At 55.8% G+C, this 15,516-nt stretch overlaps 3 protein-coding genes across 4 annotated transcripts; all 3 read right to left on the reverse strand.

Moving 5' to 3' along the window:
* Positions 1–410: 410 nt before the first annotated feature.
* LOC104695814 (schlafen family member 12-like) lies at positions 411–4,582 on the reverse strand. The gene is given in 2 exon segments (XM_039562922.1): positions 411–3,998; positions 4,376–4,582. Coding segments are annotated over 2 exon segments (897 nt in total). The 5' UTR covers positions 4,456–4,582; the 3' UTR covers positions 411–3,181.
* A 1,006-nt stretch (positions 4,583–5,588) lies between these two features.
* Positions 5,589–9,609, reverse strand: BCL7B (BAF chromatin remodeling complex subunit BCL7B). The gene is made up of 7 exons (XM_039563161.1): positions 9,595–9,609; positions 9,518–9,539; positions 9,126–9,202; positions 8,350–8,446; positions 7,294–7,479; positions 7,009–7,088; positions 5,589–6,633 (listed from the first exon to the last, which is right to left on the reverse strand). Exons 1-7 carry the CDS (start codon positions 9,607–9,609, stop codon positions 6,541–6,543), a joined length of 570 nt encoding a protein of 189 aa, XP_039419095.1. The 3' UTR covers positions 5,589–6,540.
* Positions 9,610–10,196: 587 nt separating this feature from the next.
* On the reverse strand, positions 10,197–15,411 carry TBL2 (transducin beta like 2). 2 transcript variants are annotated; one of them, XM_039563092.1, is made up of 8 exons: positions 15,188–15,408; positions 14,977–15,101; positions 14,504–14,688; positions 13,968–14,009; positions 13,725–13,876; positions 12,512–12,638; positions 11,717–11,869; positions 10,197–10,745 (listed from the first exon to the last, which is right to left on the reverse strand). In XM_039563092.1, the coding sequence occupies exons 1-8, from the start codon at positions 15,324–15,326 to the stop codon at positions 10,289–10,291; spliced, it is 1,380 nt and encodes a 459-aa protein (XP_039419026.1). In that variant the 5' UTR covers positions 15,327–15,408; the 3' UTR covers positions 10,197–10,288. The 2 variants fall into 2 exon arrangements, with proteins under 2 accessions (XP_039419026.1, XP_039419027.1); XM_039563093.1 differs by lacking the exon at positions 13,968–14,009 and having other exon boundaries at positions 15,188–15,411.
* Positions 15,412–15,516: the final 105 nt, after the last annotated feature.

Raw genomic sequence — 15,516 nt, forward strand, 5'->3', positions numbered from 1 at the left:
CACTCGGCAACAACCCTGCTCCTCCTTTGGCTCACTGCAACCCTCGTCCGCCACTGTCACTGCAACTGGGTCCTGCGCTTGGTGCTCCTGCATGCTCCAGGGCCAGCAGGAGGCTGCGGCAGGCATAGAAAGTGCCACAGTAACACTCCGAAAGATCACTGTGCGTGCCCACATTTTTTAGTTGCAGTACTTGTTTTTAGCTGCAGGTGGCATCAGCAAGTCGTTTAAGTCATGGTACATATGCCCGTTTGTCGTGGGTTGACACTGGTTAGGCACCAGCACCACAAAAAACCTATTCACTTACTTGCCCCTACTGTAGCTAAGCAGAGAAGGGGAAATTCATTTTTATGAGGTGAAATAAGGATTATTGAGGAAAATGGAAAACCTTCAAGGCAAAACACGCTCAAACATACAGTAGAATAAAGAATATTTATTACTAACAGAATCAAAAGTATAATAAATGGTTAAAAGTTTTTCTTTTGGTTAAAAAGAAGTTAATAGTTACTTGTTATACACAGTTAATAAATTGATTATTATTGCGAGTGTACGGGTGTAATGCTGCTATGTGATCGCTAGATGGTGACACCAAATGGGGGAAGAGTGGTAGGCCTACAGAAAAGTGGGGAATGTTCTGGAATGTTCTTAAGATGACTTAATGATTTATGATGTAAACATCTTGAAGGATTATTGGTTAGAGGGCAAACCAATCACTCGACGCCCCAGAGATTGATGGAGCTGAACACCAATGAGGACCCTGGCAACGAGCCCACCAGAGGGAGGATCGGAGCTCCACCAATCATAACATCAGAGGGACTATAAAACAGCCCCGGGGGCTGAGCCCCCGCGCGGTGGAGTCTTCCTGAGGAACCTGAGTCTCAAGGAACGCCCTGTGCGCCGTACTGTTGTTTTTTTTCTGGGTTGCCGAGTGGGACTCGGGCTTATCTCGAGTCTCCGCTCCTGGTTTTTCTTTTTAAATAAACGAGCAGACTTTTGTTTCACCCAAAAAGTCCAGGCTCCGTTTATAACAAAAGTGAAAAGAATAATGAGAAACCAAAGCAAGCTTCCAGAACACCTTTCTCTTCCAGTACCTTCCTCTTTCCACCAAACTGCACAAGGGAAAAAAACATGGGGTTTTGGTCAGTGTTTCACTTCTTAAGAGTCTTTATGTTTAAGGAAAAGAGTTTCTCCTGCTGTGCTGTGGGATTCTTCCCACAGAAGATAGTTCTCTGCGAACTTCTCCAGCGTGGTGTCAAAACTTTGTGACAACAGTCCGCCCGAATCTGCTGCAGTGAAAAATATCCCTCCCGTGAATCTTGCACTCTTCCCACACTGCCTTCATGGGTCATAACAGTCATGGGGTTTTAAAGGATGAGCTATTCCAGCCTGAAAGCAAAGGCTATCTTCTTCAATCTCTAAAAGCCTTTCACGGCATCTATAAGCTATGGCACCTTCTTTTCACGAGCTGCACGTGCATTTCTGCATCCCCCATGTCCTTCATCTCATTAATTATAGGGGAAACAAATTACTGTATTATAGTCCTCACCACAGCTTGTAAGGAGAATTTCAGCTCCAGTGCTGGGGGTGCCTCCTGTGCCTTCCCCCACTGATCGTGGCGTGGCCATGTTGGCCTCTTCTCACATGATCTCACTTTTCCTTTCTCTCTGACTTGGAAGAAAGTTGGTATCAGTTAAGTTGCAGCTAAGTTGACCTTGTCTGGGCTCTGCATCAGGAAAGACTTGTCCTGTCTCTCATTGTCGGCTGCATGGGTTGTTTTTTTTTTTCTGATTCAGCGTGAGCCACACCGGCTGCGGGGAGAGGCCCACCGGCCCTGCGTGGGCTGCGCCAGCTGCAGAGATTCGGGCTGCGCGGCTGCTCAGGGCTGTTCTTGGCTGCTTGCAGCTCCGGGGTGGTTTTCTCCCGGCAGCCCGGCCCCGAACCGCAGGGCCGGGTGGGGGGGGCGGCCCAGGCCTGCTCCGGGATGGGGCTCGGGGCCCCCTCCCCCGCCACCCCTCGACGGGGGAGCAGGAAAACGGAACTTCTCGCGTTTCCTCGTCTTTAAATAGGTACGTCACGGAGGCATTACCAGCTTATTTAACTGGTCTAACGACCTGTCTATCAACCACAGGCTCTGTGCCGGTCACAGAAGGTTTTTCCAAACGGCTAAACCACCACACCATTTCTTAGTTGCAGTACCGCTTTTAGTCTGCAGGTGACACTACTGAGTGATTGAAGAGCGTATATGCGCAGTATCTCGTGCTTATCACCAGGTGGCAGCAGCGATTTAAGTGCCAACCAAGAGCTCAGCCTTTGTCTTAGAGTGACACACAAAAAAGCTCTGAATACGCAGAGCTATTTTCTATTGCCTTCATAGAGATCATCTTTTCACCCGTTCTCAAGCCCTTTATTGTTTAATTTACATATACAAAAGTTACATTTGTATTTTCGAACCCTAAATATCTTGATTTTCTTTTTGAATTTTGAATTTCTTATACTCTAAGATCCTGCATATAAAACGGTAGATACAGGGTTGTATTTGGAAATCAATTTTTATAAAAGTTTATATATATAAATAAAAATTACCATTTTTAACTACCCTAACTACTGCCCTAACAATTTCCCCTTACAAACTACACCTAACCTAGCAATTCAGTGTCTCAGGGGCAGTTCAGAGGCAGCTCCCAGAAGTCCAAAGCCAGCCAGAGCCATAGCTACTGGCAGCTTTCATCTTGTAACAATCCTCCGACATTCACAATTTTAGGAGGCAGAATCCCACTTTTAGCCCCAGGAGCATGACAGCTCTTTTCCACAGGAAGGAAAGCCATGCAACGCACTGTCTCAGGGGCAGTTGAGACACAGTCCCTGGGAGTCCAAGGCCAGGCAGATCCTGGCAGCTTTCATCTGGGAGTAATCCTCCAATGTTCACAAATTTAGGAGGCAGAATCCCACTTTGGGACCAGGACGCCTGACCACAAATGATGGCCCTTTTCCAGAGGAAGGAAAGCCTGGCAATCCAGTATCTCATGGGCAATTGAGTTCCAACCCAAACCACTCCATGATTCTATGATTGGTAGTGCTTCAAGAAGTCCTGTTGAACAGGTTCAGGGATAGAGGTGCCACTGCAGGCCAGTAACTGCACCATCATCCCGGTTCCTGTGGCTGGGCATGGGTCAAAGGGCCCTTCCTAGGTTTGGTGAGAACACCCAGAAAACAAGTTGATCTTTCCTCCTGAACATTCACAGCACAATACAGAAATGAAGTTGACACTAACATAAATGAAGGTTTTATCTGGGTCTGCAGCTGTCATGAGCTCCACCCATTTCCTGATGCTCAGTCTTTTGGTCAGTGCCCGGCCCCAGTCCCCCACAATCTCCTCCCTGCCCACACCCAGCACCATCCAGGATTGAGGGTCACCACTGAACACAGGGCAGCAGGGCAGTTCAATGTGCACAGCATGGGCATAGCCCTGTGAAAAGCCTGCTTGGTCATAAACACCCAGGATGTGTATCTGGAACTGCACACCAGACCCAGAGCCACAGACGTGATGGGCAGACATTGAGCCAATGGTATTGGCCACTGTTTGTTCTAAGGCTACTTTCACCACGTTAGTGTGGGCTCTGGTGACTTTACCATCGTCATCCACACCAAAAACTAAATATCCACTCTCAGTGTTTGCAAAGGCAGAGACATATTTAGGAAGGTTTTTTCTTATTTATTACAAGGTACTCTTTGTACTGTATTCCTTAAATTCAATGTGTGTTGCCTCTGTGAAAGCCAGGACCTCCCCAAACAGCACTTCATCTCTCTTTCTAAACCTGGCCACGGCCTCTTGGGTGTTGTGCTCCTGGATGTTCAGAGGAGTCTCTTTTGCTCCCCCATCAAAACTCAGCTGAGCTCTCTTGGGGCTCAGTCCATTCTCATTGCGGCACTTGGCAGAGTCTTTCCTCCTCAGGAATTCAGGGGCTTCTCTGGAAGTCACAGGATAAACCAAAGTGCCGGACCTATAAAACAAATCAGTGCTCGAGCTGCAGAGGTGCAGCTTTGTGGCTGCAGCTCCCTGTTCCGGGCTCCACAGCTCCATGTTTTAACAAAAAACAGCAGGTGACTCCCCTGCTGCATCCATGCAAAGTATTCAGAGGCCTTTGTTGCTGCCAATGCAACCCTGAGGCTCGTCTCTTATGTTAGTGTCACAAATGCCATGCTCCCAGAAGCAGTAATTCCTGTCCTCACTCTCCATCCTCACTATTCGTCCTCCTGAATTCAGCAATGCACACACTGCTATGGAAAAGACCTTTTGTTCTGTTTTCTGATTGCTATACTTCTTCCTTCTGGAACTCTTTCCTAAAAGAGTTAACTACAATCAATAACCAGTAACTACATCACATCAGGATAGCTTGTGTTCAAATCAATCAGCAGCTGCCCCTCCTGGCTGGCCATCCTGATCCTGAAAGGATACATTATTAAAAACACTTCATGATTATCAGAGAATCGTTGGGGTTAGGAAAGCCCTTTGAGACCATCAAGTCCAACTGTTCCCACAGCACTGCCAAGGCCACCACTAACCCATGTCCCCAAGTGCCACATCTACACATCTGTTAAATCCCTCCACAGATGGTGATTCCACCACTGGCCTTGCAGCCAGAGCTGGACAGCCCTTCCACTGAAGAAACTTTTCCCCAGTATTCAACCTAAACCTCTCCTGGGACAACTCGAGACTGTTTCCCCTCATGTCACTCCTTGTTCTGTGGGAGCAGAGCCCAACCCCCACCTTGCTGCACCCTCCTGTCAGGGAGTTGTGCTGAGCGAGAAGGTCCCCCTTGAGCTCCTTTTCTCCAGACTGAGTTCCCCCAGCTTCCTCAGCCGCTCCTTATCAAACGTGCTTCGGACCATTCCCCAGCTCCGTTACCCTTCACTGGACATGCAAAGAAGGGGACAGGCACGGTATCGGGACCAAGAAAACCTGGGAAAAAAGGAAACATTGGAAAATGAAAGTGAAAATGAAAATCATTTATTGCAAGGGCAGTCAGGTCCGAGCGGGCTGGTGCGGAGGCCGCGGGTTAATGATGGGAATTGCTGGGGCGCTCTGGCACTGCCCTGAAGTCACGTCCAAAGCACATCCCCGATCCCCGCAGCCGCGGCCGATTCCTCCCGGCCCCCGCGGCCCCTGCGGACGAGGAGCCCCGCGCCGCGGGCAGAGCCGCCCGGGTGGGCGGGGACGGCTGCAGAGCGGGCAGAGCCCGGGGCCGGGGCCGCGGCCGCGGTGGGAGCCGCTGCACAGGGCGGAGGGGCCGCCCCGCGCTCCCTTCCCACCCGCCCCGAGCCGGCCCCGCCGGGCGCTGCTGCCGCCTCGGCTCGGGGCCGCCCCCGCCCGCTCCGGACAGCGCCGAGCACCGGCAGGGAGGAGAGGGTGGGGAACCGGGACCGGGCGCTGACCGAACTTCCCGGGGGATCGGGCTCCGGGCCGGCTCCGAGTGGCGGCACCGGGCCCCGTTTAGCAGAAACTTCCCTTGCCTTCCCTTCCCTTCTCTTCCCGCACCGCACAGCCCTTCCCCACGCCACCCGGCCCTGCCCGGCCGACATCGTGCTCTGCATCTGTATTTCAAATAGTTTAATTTTAAAAATATTCTATTCAGTGCTAAAATAACTTTCCACTTCCACGCGCGGCCGCGCCTTCGGCTTCACCAGGCTCGATCACGGACTCGGCGGGACATGCAGTGGCGGCGGGGGGAGAGTGGGGCTGGGGGGGGCAGCGGGTATTGGGGGGCGGCAGAGCCCCAGGGCGGGAGCACTTCCCGGGGTTCCTTCCCCTCCTACCCTGCCGCTTCCTTCCCCGTCCCGGGGATAGCGGGTAACTAGGCCGGGACAAGGACCCCCAGCACAGGGCAGCGGCTCCCCCTGCTCTGCCGGCTCCTGGGGGACTGCAGAACCCACGCGGCTGGAGCTGTGCCCTGTGGCAGAGCCGAGGCCAGCCAGTACCTGCCCTCCGGGAGGGGAAAGCGCTCCCCTCTCTCCCAGCATGAATGGCTTAAACTAGCAGCTTATTGCACAGCGTCCCAGTGGGTCCCTGCTGGCCTCCCCTCACTGCCCCCCACACCCACCACCACCTGCTCCCACAACCGAGTGGACACATCACCTGGAGCAGGTGGAAGGTGGCTCTCCTGTTCCCAGCACCCAGGGGAAGGGCAGGCACGGGAGCCACAAGCAGGCAAACAGCATCTGCCAGTGTCCTGGGGATGCATGGAGGACCATGGAGAGCAGGGAGCCCTGTGGAGAACCCCCCCACGCATGCAGCCCACCCAGCGGAGAACCCCCAGCTCTAGGGCAGGGAGCAGGGAGAGAGGGAGCCAATAAATAGAGGCAAATTTGCAGGTACTGGCAGCAGCCCCATCCGTCGGGCAGGGCAGGGCAGGGCAGGGAAGGGCGCACTGGATGCAAGTGGTGGGAGCCCCAACGCTGGGGAAGGGGCAGGCTGGAAGGAAGCGCCGGTCCTGGGAGGTCCAGGCGGCTCTGCAAGGGGCTGGCGAAGGTGCCGGGCCAGGCAGGTTAGCTCTCCGAGGCCGTGTGGCACACAGAGTTCTGGTCAGCACAAAATCTCTTCAGAGGCGGCGCACCGGAGTCCTCCTCCTCTTCAGTTACCTGCAAGAGCCAGAGGTCACAGGCAGTGACACTGAGCAATGCACACCTAGACAAGGCTGTGACACACCATGGGGACACCCCAGGCTGTCACCTGTGCACAGACCCCAGGGCACCAGGATCGGGAACCCACTCCAGCCCTGGAGCCTGCCAGAATTGTTAACTTTCCCACAGCCTCACATCATTCCCTCACACTTCAACACTTGATCTGAACCAGGGAATAGCTCAGGAAACCAGGAGGTTCCAGGAGCTCCCAGGGGGCACTTCGGGACTGCAGAGCAAGTCCATCCACCAAGACGTTTCTGCTACAAGGAGCAGCAACAAGGGTAAAAGGGCCAAGGGCACATTTAGAAGTGGTTTCAATTCCCCTCCCCTTACCTGAGTCTCAAGGGGGACTGGTTCTTCCTTTGTGAGAGTGGGAGGCTCATCTGCCACTTCCGAGGAAGGCAGGGAGGGCTCTGGGGAAAACAGGTGGGTCAACAAAAATGCAGACCCAGCACCCAGCTCAGTGCTGAGTGAGGACAGAACGTCCAGCAAAAGAAGTCCCCACTGCCCTGTCAGCTTCCAGCAGTGCCAAGTCCACCCACCAGACCACCAAGAGCCCTGCAAGAGCCTTTCCTGAACCCATAAATATACGTCCTCCCTTCCCAGCCCAGCACCCACCTTCCAGAGTCTCCTGCCCCAGGGTGGGAGGCTGCGAGTCGTCTGTGCGGAAGTCAGACGTGTGGGCAGGACTCATGGACTCGCTCTGCTGGGGACTGGGGCTGGAGTTGGGGCTGCTGTCCACCTTGAGCTGGTACACGTCAGACAGGGAGCTCTGGTTGCTGTTCTCATCTGCAGAAACAGCACCTGGTGAAGAAGAGCACCTTGACCCAGGGGCACAAGCAGCTGAGGGCAGCACTGCAAGATGGGGTCTTGCCATGAAGGCAGAGCACAGTCAGAGAGTCAAACAGGGAATTCACTATTCCACATCAGCCCAAGGGCTGTCAGGCACAGGACTGCCCTCCAGAACACAGTGGGAATCACATACACAACTGGCCATGGGAGAGGGAATGCTCCTGCCCTGGGAACGAGAATAAGCACTGCCAAATCGCACATGTGCAGCTTGGGAGGGCCCTGGGCATACGAGGGCAGGAATCTCCTGCCATGTACCAGGGTTTTGTTCCTCCTCTGTGAAGCAACACCAGGATCAGTGCTCAGCACCTGTCTCCCAATGAGGAGGCAGGCCTGGCACACGCCTTTCCAAACTGCAGACCTGCAACATAACCTCACCGCATCTCCTGGAAATGCCAGCACACTCCCGATTTTCCTTAGCCACACAAAGAGCAGAGGCTGGGCAGAAGTGTACAATCTGCTCCAGCAGTGAGTCCAGTGCTGCCGGAACCTCTCCTGACTGTACAGCGCCTGGACCAAGAGCAAGGCCAGGGACATCCTTTGCCCCTTCACACTAAGGTCCATGAAGGTTAATTGCTGGAAAAGCAAGCTTGGCTGCAGGTGGCTACTGGCCTCTCCCCAGCAGAGACTGGAAAGGGGGGAGCAGGAAACCCCACTCCTTCAGTTGGCTGTGAAGCTTCCCACAGAAGATACCAGAAACAGCCCGTTAAGACTCTCTGATAACAAAAATGAACAGTTTGGGCAGGGACAATCCAGAAGTGGATCAGCCCAACTCCCAGCTGCTGTACAGCCTCCCCACACTGAAGGCAGCTCAGCCAGACCCACCTTGGAATTCCAGAAGGAGGGAGGAGTTGGCAGAGGTGTCAGCTGGGAAGCCATTGGGCTCTCGGACGGTGCTGCTACTTGATTTGGATTTCTCTTTCTTGAGGACAGAAAGAAAAGCACAAACACAAGGTCAGAGGAACACAGGCTGCTCCAGAGGAGCCATTCCCCTTTCTGTCTCCAGAAGCCCAGAGGGATGTGCTCAAGCTGGCCTTTTCCCTTGGCTTTGGGGGCACATTTCTAAGTGAGAGGCAAAACTCCATCTGTAAAGAGACTGGGAATCAGGAAAGAGAGGAGGAGCTGATGCCCAGGGGGCTCAGCAGGGGCTTTGTAGTTCTGGGGGCCTCAAGTCGGCTGAAGGGGCTCGTTGGGGCTGGGGGGGGGGAAGGAGGGGGGGCCAAAAAAGCCTTGACAGGGGCTCCTGGGGCTTCAGAAGGGGCTAGGTGGAGCTTGGGTGGGCTCGGGGCACCTCGATAGGGCAGGGGGAGCTCGGTGGGGCCTTAAGGGTGCTCAGCAGGGCTGGGAGGGCTCAGCAGGGGCTCGGTGGCTGGCTCGGGGAGGCCTCAGCAGTCGACCTGGAGGGGACTCAGGAGGGTTTGGAGGCGTTCAGCGGAGCTGGGGGGCTTGGAGGTGGCTCGGGGGGCTTCGGTGGTCGGTGGGGCTGGGGGGGCTCGGCAGAGCTGGGGGAGGCTCAGGGGTCAGCTTAAGGGGAGTTGTTAAAGGGGCTAGGCTGGGCTGTGAGCGGTGGCTCCCGGCTCGTCTCCACGCGCGGTACCCACCTCCTTACTGTCCGCCACCGGCACCCACTTGAATATCCGCAGGGACGTATCGCCCACCGTCACCCACTTCTTTCTCCCTGCGAGACACAACGCTGACAGGCCAAGCCGGGCCTGCGGCACCGTGGCAACAAACCCCGCCACCCCGCCACGTTCCGGTTGGCCCAGAGGAGCATCAATTCAGCAGCCCGCAGCATCGCCCCGCCCGCCGCGCTGTGACGGGCCGCACCACCCGCCCATCACGGCCACTTCCGCCCCCCCGCCCCGCTCCCATTGGCCGCCGCCCCCCCGCCCCGCCCGCTGGTTGGGCGCGCACTCCCGGGGTCGCACCCCGCGGCGCGGTGATTGGCTGCGCGCGGGCTGCGGGGCCCTCCCCCCCGCGGGCCCGCCCTCACCATCTGCGGACGCGCTCGATGGCTGCCATCACCTTCTTGATGTCATCCTTGGCGCGGCTGCGGGTCTCGGCCCGCACCGAGCGCCCCGACATGGCGCGCGCAGCCCCGCAGCACCGGCCCCGCTGCACCCGCCGCCGCACCCGGCCCCGCGCACGCGCCCTGCGCGGCCCGCCCGCGCGCTGCGCGTCCTGCGTCACCACGCCGGACACGCCCCGGCTGCTGCGCCTGCGCAGGCGCACCCGCCCCTCCGCGGGCACGGAAACGACGCGCAGGCGAGGCGACGGTGCGCCGCCATCTTCCTTTGGGGCAAGTCCCGCTCCACGCCCCCCTGAGACCACCCTGAGACCCCGGGCCGGGGGAATGGGGCCACCTTGGGTCCGCTGCACCGTTACGGCACTGCCCCGTCCCCTGCAGCAAAAACCCCAGCATTTAGCATCAAAGATTGAGCTTAGGCAGCGCCCCTGGAAAAAAACCTACCCAACCAAAAAACCTACCCTAAATCCACAAAAATCCCATTTCTAAGCTCAGGAAAACTCGTAGGCGCTGCCTTAGCAATCACTCCCATGGGATATTGATGATCCAAGCCCGTGGGAGAAAACAACACAAGACTGTGATACTGTGAGTCCCCACTGTCCCCAGCCCGGCCCTGCCCCGCCCATCACAAGAGCACACAAGGAAGGACCGGGCACTCTTTTATTACTGCTATTCACAGTTATTAAAAAAAACCATCCCCAAATGCAGAGCACAGCTGCTTCCTGCTGTACGGATAGCTTAGTGCTTCTTGCCATAGATGGCAGCCAGCGCTTTGCGAGCGCTGGAGATCTGCTGCTCCAGCCTCTCCCGCGTGGCTTTGTTCCCAGTTTTTTTCAGGATGGCCTCCATCTCCTCCACCACAGCGCGGTGCCCGGCAGTGTTGTGGAAGACACAGATAGCACGGTCCCCACAGGACACGAGATAGCGGCCGGTCGTGTCAAAGGCAAGGTCAGCAATACGGTGGCTGTGCACGCCAAGAAAACGCTCCTCCTCCTCGCCGCGCCGTGTGTTGTACACCACGATGTCTGTGCCGCCTGCCACAGCAACCGTGCGGCTGTCAGGGGACAGGGCAATGCGGCACGGCTCCAGCACTGCACACTGCCCTGTCAGAAGCAGGTATGGGTCCTGCTGCTTCTTGTACTCCACATCTGTGTCCCAGAACTTCCACGTGCCATCCTTTGACACGGTCGCCATCCTGCAGCCACGAGAGAGCACGGTGAGTGCATGGAAAAGGGGCAGCACCTCTTACCCTGCCCCACCCATGAACCAGGAATCCTCTGTGGAGAGAGATCTGTTCAGAAGGGTGAGTCTGTACACACGTACAGTCCGCGTTCTCTTCCCAAAGCAAAAAAGCCTTCCACTAGACCAGGCTGCTCCAAGCCCCTTCCAGCCTGGCCTTGAGCACTTCCAGGGATGGGGCAGCCACATCTTCTCTGGACAACCTGTGTCAGGGCCTCACCACCCTCACAACCAAGGCTTTCTTCCCAATATCCCATTTAACCCACCCTCTGTCAGCCTGAAACCATTCCCTTATCTTGTCACTCCAGGCCCTTGTAAATAGTCTCTTTCCCATCTTTCTTGTCAGCTCCCTTCAGGTCTTGGAAAGCCACAATTACATCACCTGAAGCCTTTTTTTTTTTCCAGGCTGAGCAATCCCAACTCTCTCAGCCTTTCCTCACAGCAGAGCTGCTCCATCCCTCTGATCATCTTGGTGCCTCCTCTAGACTCATTCCAGCAGCTCTGTGTCCTTCCTGTGCTGGGACCCAGAGCTGGAGGCAGCTCTGCAGGTGGGGTCTCACCTGAGTGGGGCAGAATTCCCCTCTCCCCTGCTGCCCACGCTGTGGGATCAACCCAGGGCACGGGGAGTTTCTGGGCTGGGTCATGTCCAGCCCTCACCCACTAGCACCCCCAGGCTGCTCTCCATCTGTTCATCCCCAACCTGGATTGATACTCGCGGTTGCCCTGGTCCAGGTACAGCATCAGCATTTGGTCTTGTTAAACCACATGAGATTCCTATGAGCAGGGAATATACAGGTGGCATGAGCCAGATTTGGCTCCCCAGGGTGGTGTTTTACTCCCCACAGCTCAGTGATACAGCTGGTACACCCTGAAAGAGATGAGCTTACATGTCCTGAGGGTAACTCAGAACAGGTAACACACACGTACCTCCTTGAGTCGTTGGAGAAGGAAAAGGATTGTACACCAGCAGTGTGGCCTTTCAACTCAAAAGCCCTGGTCACCTCCCTGAAGTCTCCGTTCTTGCCAAAACACACCTCCCACACCTTCACATCGGGGGTAAAGCCACAGGATGCCACAAACCTGCATGAAGGAACAAGCAGAGACTCTTGAACAAGGAGCTGCCTCTTACACAGGACCTGAGCAAGGCAGGGCTGCAGCTCTGCAAACCTGTCCTGACTCCTGCACTCAAGTCTGGTCAGCTGAATTTCCACTTTTCCCTGAAACCTGGCTGGTAAAGGGAACACTAAAGAAGGGCACCAGAACAACTCAGGAATGAGAAACTCTCTGGTCAAAGTAAAGGAGCTAAATGCTTTTGATCCCCAAACTCCTCACACCAGGAGCAAGGCAAATCATCCTGTAGCTGCAAGTGATTTTCCCAATAAACAAATCTCCCAGAAATAAAACCTTTAATTTAATAATTAACCTTTAAGAGGTCACAGACAAGTTCAAAGTGCTGTTTTCTTTGCATAGGCCATTTGCTCTGTCCCACCTCTGCTACCTGAGGCCAAAGCTGTTCTCAGGTTACCAGAACAGCAGCACTGAGGCAGGATGGCAACACAGGAGTGCTTGAGCCCACATCAGCTCCATCTCCCAGGGGGACAAAATACCTTTTTAAACTGTGGAACCCTCAGAAAATTGCATTACAATAAAACTAACTGCCAATGGTCTGAACTGATGCTATCTTGTGCAAAGGAGCAGCCTGGAATCCTGCCTGTCACTCACCTTCCACAGGGTGAAACTGTGGCATAGGCATTGTTCATCTGGTTTGTGTTAATGCTGGCCAGGACTTCTCCCTTTGGGCTCCAGATCAGGATGGTGGTGTCACTGGAAGCTGTCATGATAAACTTCCCTGGGGAAAAAAGGCAAAGATCAGGAGAGCCCCCAGACCTAACACTGCCATAGTCTTAACGAAGCCCCAGGACAACCTCTCCCTGCAGCTGGAGAAAACCAACGGCAGCACCAAAATCCAAGGAGTGTCAGTCTCCTGGGACAGAGTAAAGAGCAGTATCAGAAGACTCAGTTCCTGGTTATGCCTCAGTACTCCCCTGGCTCCCGAGTAGACAGCAGGCACTGAGCCCACGTGTGCCCTGTGCTCAGGACCCTGAGCCCCACGTGCAGAACTCAGCACTGGGCTGTTCCATAAACAGGCACAAAGCACACTCCACCTGACCTGCATGCCCAAAATCAGCTCGAGAATAAGCACCTTTCAAGCTGTGGATTGCAGGCAGGCAACTGAATCCCAGTCACACCACCATGATCCACGGTTGCTGGTTGTGCCCATGCTGGACTCCTGCTTGTTCCCACTTCCCCTTTGCCATCTCAGCCCAGGCAGGGAGTCGCCTGTTTACCTTCCAGCTAAAGGCAAACCTTGTTGCAGGTTTAAGTTTTCACTTTCACAGCTCCAGTCTCAGTTAACATCTTCCCTGCTCTCCTATTACAGAGGTGAACTCGTATCCACCTGCTTCCAACTGCCCACTGGCACATACCTGACAAATTAATCCATCAAGCCCTCACCGCTAACACATAATTTCCACCCACCCACCCCCACCTCTGTTCTAGATGATCCCAGAAGTTCAAGATAGACCATTTGAACTCACTAGAGAGATTTCTGACTGGTTAAAGAGAGACTGGCGGCCCAGAGAACAGCGATCCTCTCAATATTGAGACCAGACCTCTTTGCAACAGCATCCCTGAAAATGTAAATTAAGAAACTGTGCATATCGGGGAGCTGGTTACAGGGACATTATCGGTGTGAAAATGACACCTTTTGGTTCAGTCAGTAGTAAATTAAGTAAAAAAAACCTAAGAGACTACAGAGTTCAGTAGTGGTGCTGTACACAGCCTTGAGAATGCCAAGAACTCCAACACTTTGAATCCAGTAGCTTCACAAGGAAATCAAAGCTGATCTGGAGAGGTGAGCAGCTCATTTCCATACCTGTCTCTGCAATCCCTATGTTAATGACAGGAGCCTTGTGCTTCTTTGGGAAGTCCCCAGAAGTTGCAGTGAAGGTGAAGCTGCCATCATCCTTCTTGGTCATCTTGTAGACACGAATAGTCTCAGCATTGGCCAGCCAGACAATGAAAGCCCTGTGGAGGGACAGGCTCTGAGCCTCAGCTCAGCCCAGGTCACTCAGGGGCACCTGGGAAGAGGGATACGCTGGCAGGTAAAAATATTTACAAGGGCACCAAGTTCTCTCCCTGTGTTGGCTCGACTGCAACACTGAATGAAAAAGAACAGAATTTATTACCCACACCAGGAAACGAGATCACTTCCTCTCTTTCTAAAAGAGGCCACTTCAAAAAGTCAAAACACACTTTTCCACCAAATTTCCCACCCAGTGAGAGCTCCCCCCGACCACTGGAGAGGCTCAGCAGCACATTCCAGCTGCAAAGTCAGCTGGCAGGGACCTCAATAGACACCTTCCATGGGTGCAGCAGCTCGGGACTGGGATATTTGCCCTGAAAACCGTATTAACCCACCAGGAGCTGGACTAGATGATCTCCAGAAGTCCCTTCCAACTTGAACTACTGTGATTCTGTGATTAAGTGCCATCTGCTTTCAGGAAAGGCCACGGATCAGTGATACCGTGATGACCCAGTGAGAGATGCTGCCTGCACCCGTGCCAGAGCAACACCACCGATCCCACCGCAGCTTGGCCGTGAGACTGGTGGCTCTGCAGGACATCCCGGTGCTGGTACAAGGTCCGGCCGTACCGTGAGTCGGGGCTGAGGCGGACGAGCTCGGCGTGGTCCAGCCCCACGTTGGCGCGCAGGCAGCGGTGCTCCCGCCCCGCCAGGTCCCGGGTGCTCCACAGCCGCACCGTGCGGTCCTCAGAGCATGACGCCAGGTACTTGCCGTTGCTGCTGAAGTCCAGGCAGGTGACCGGGCTGCTGTGGCCCTGCGGACAGAGAGTGGTCACGGAGGATGACGGAGGAGGAGAGGGAGAGAGTGGGGTGGGAGGGGGGCGCGGTGGGACACCAGTACGGGGGTAGGAGGCGGACACCGGCACCGGAGGGAGAAGGGGAACACCGGCACAGGCGGGACACCAGTATCGAGAGGGACACCTGCACCGGCCCCGGCAGGACAGCGGCACCGGAGGGGACACGGTCACCGGGGAGACACCAGCCCGGGCATCGAGGGGGACACAGGCATCGAGGGGGACACCGGCCCCGGGCAAACGCGGTACCTTTAGGGCAGCTACCAGCAGCCGGTGTGCGAAGCTGTGCTGCCGCTGCTTCTCCCTGCGAGCCCTCGCCGCCGGCTTCGCCTTCCGAGGCTCCTCCGGCCTGGCATGCCCGTTCGCCCTGGGCCCTGCGGGAGTGGAGGGGCCGGTGGGTCCGGTTCAGCTACGCTCCGCTCCGCGCTGCCCGGCGCCCCACCGTCCGCACGGTACTCACCGTCCTGCGGGGCGACGGGGGTCTCCCGCGGAGCGGAGCGATGCAGCACGGCCGCCAGCAGCAGGACAAGGACGAGGAGGATGAGGACGATAAGGGCGCCCGGCAGCCCCGACCCACCCAGCGCCGCCGCTGCCTCCATGTTCCCGCCGCCGCGTCAGCGACCGGCTCCAGGAGGGGGGGAATTTTCGTGTGCGCATGAGCGGCCCCAGTGATCCACGTAGGGCAGCCCCTAGTGGTGGTACTGCACCCCCCCCGCCTCGGCCGTCCCCCTTTCCAGCCACGGACACCCCCCAGCTCCCACCTCCCTTCACACATTCCCCTCCCCAGCC

This window comes from Corvus cornix, chromosome 19 (genome assembly GCF_000738735.6).
Source record: "Corvus cornix cornix isolate S_Up_H32 chromosome 19, ASM73873v5, whole genome shotgun sequence".
NCBI classification, from domain to species: domain Eukaryota; kingdom Metazoa; phylum Chordata; class Aves; order Passeriformes; family Corvidae; genus Corvus; species Corvus cornix.

Excerpts from the sequence above, each read along its gene's own strand:
- TBL2 (XM_039563092.1), bottom strand. The coding sequence starts at position 15,326 with ATGGAGGCAGCGGCGGCGCTGGGTGGGTCGGGGCTGCCGGGCGCCCTT. Across the intron at positions 14,689-14,976 it reads TGCTGGTAGCTGCCCTAAAG|GGCCACAGCAGCCCGGTCAC; the intron begins GTACCGCGTTTG and ends CTCTGTCCGCAG. Across the intron at positions 10,746-11,716 it reads TTCTCCAACGACTCAAGGAG|GATGGCGACCGTGTCAAAGG; the intron begins GTACGTGTGTGT and ends TCGTGGCTGCAG.
- BCL7B (XM_039563161.1), bottom strand. Across the intron at positions 9,203-9,517 it reads ATCGAGCGCGTCCGCAGATG|GGAGAAAGAAGTGGGTGACG; the intron begins GTGAGGGCGGGC and ends TGTGTCTCGCAG. Across the intron at positions 8,447-9,125 it reads CGGTGGCGGACAGTAAGGAG|AAAGAGAAATCCAAATCAAG; the intron begins GTGGGTACCGCG and ends TCTGTCCTCAAG.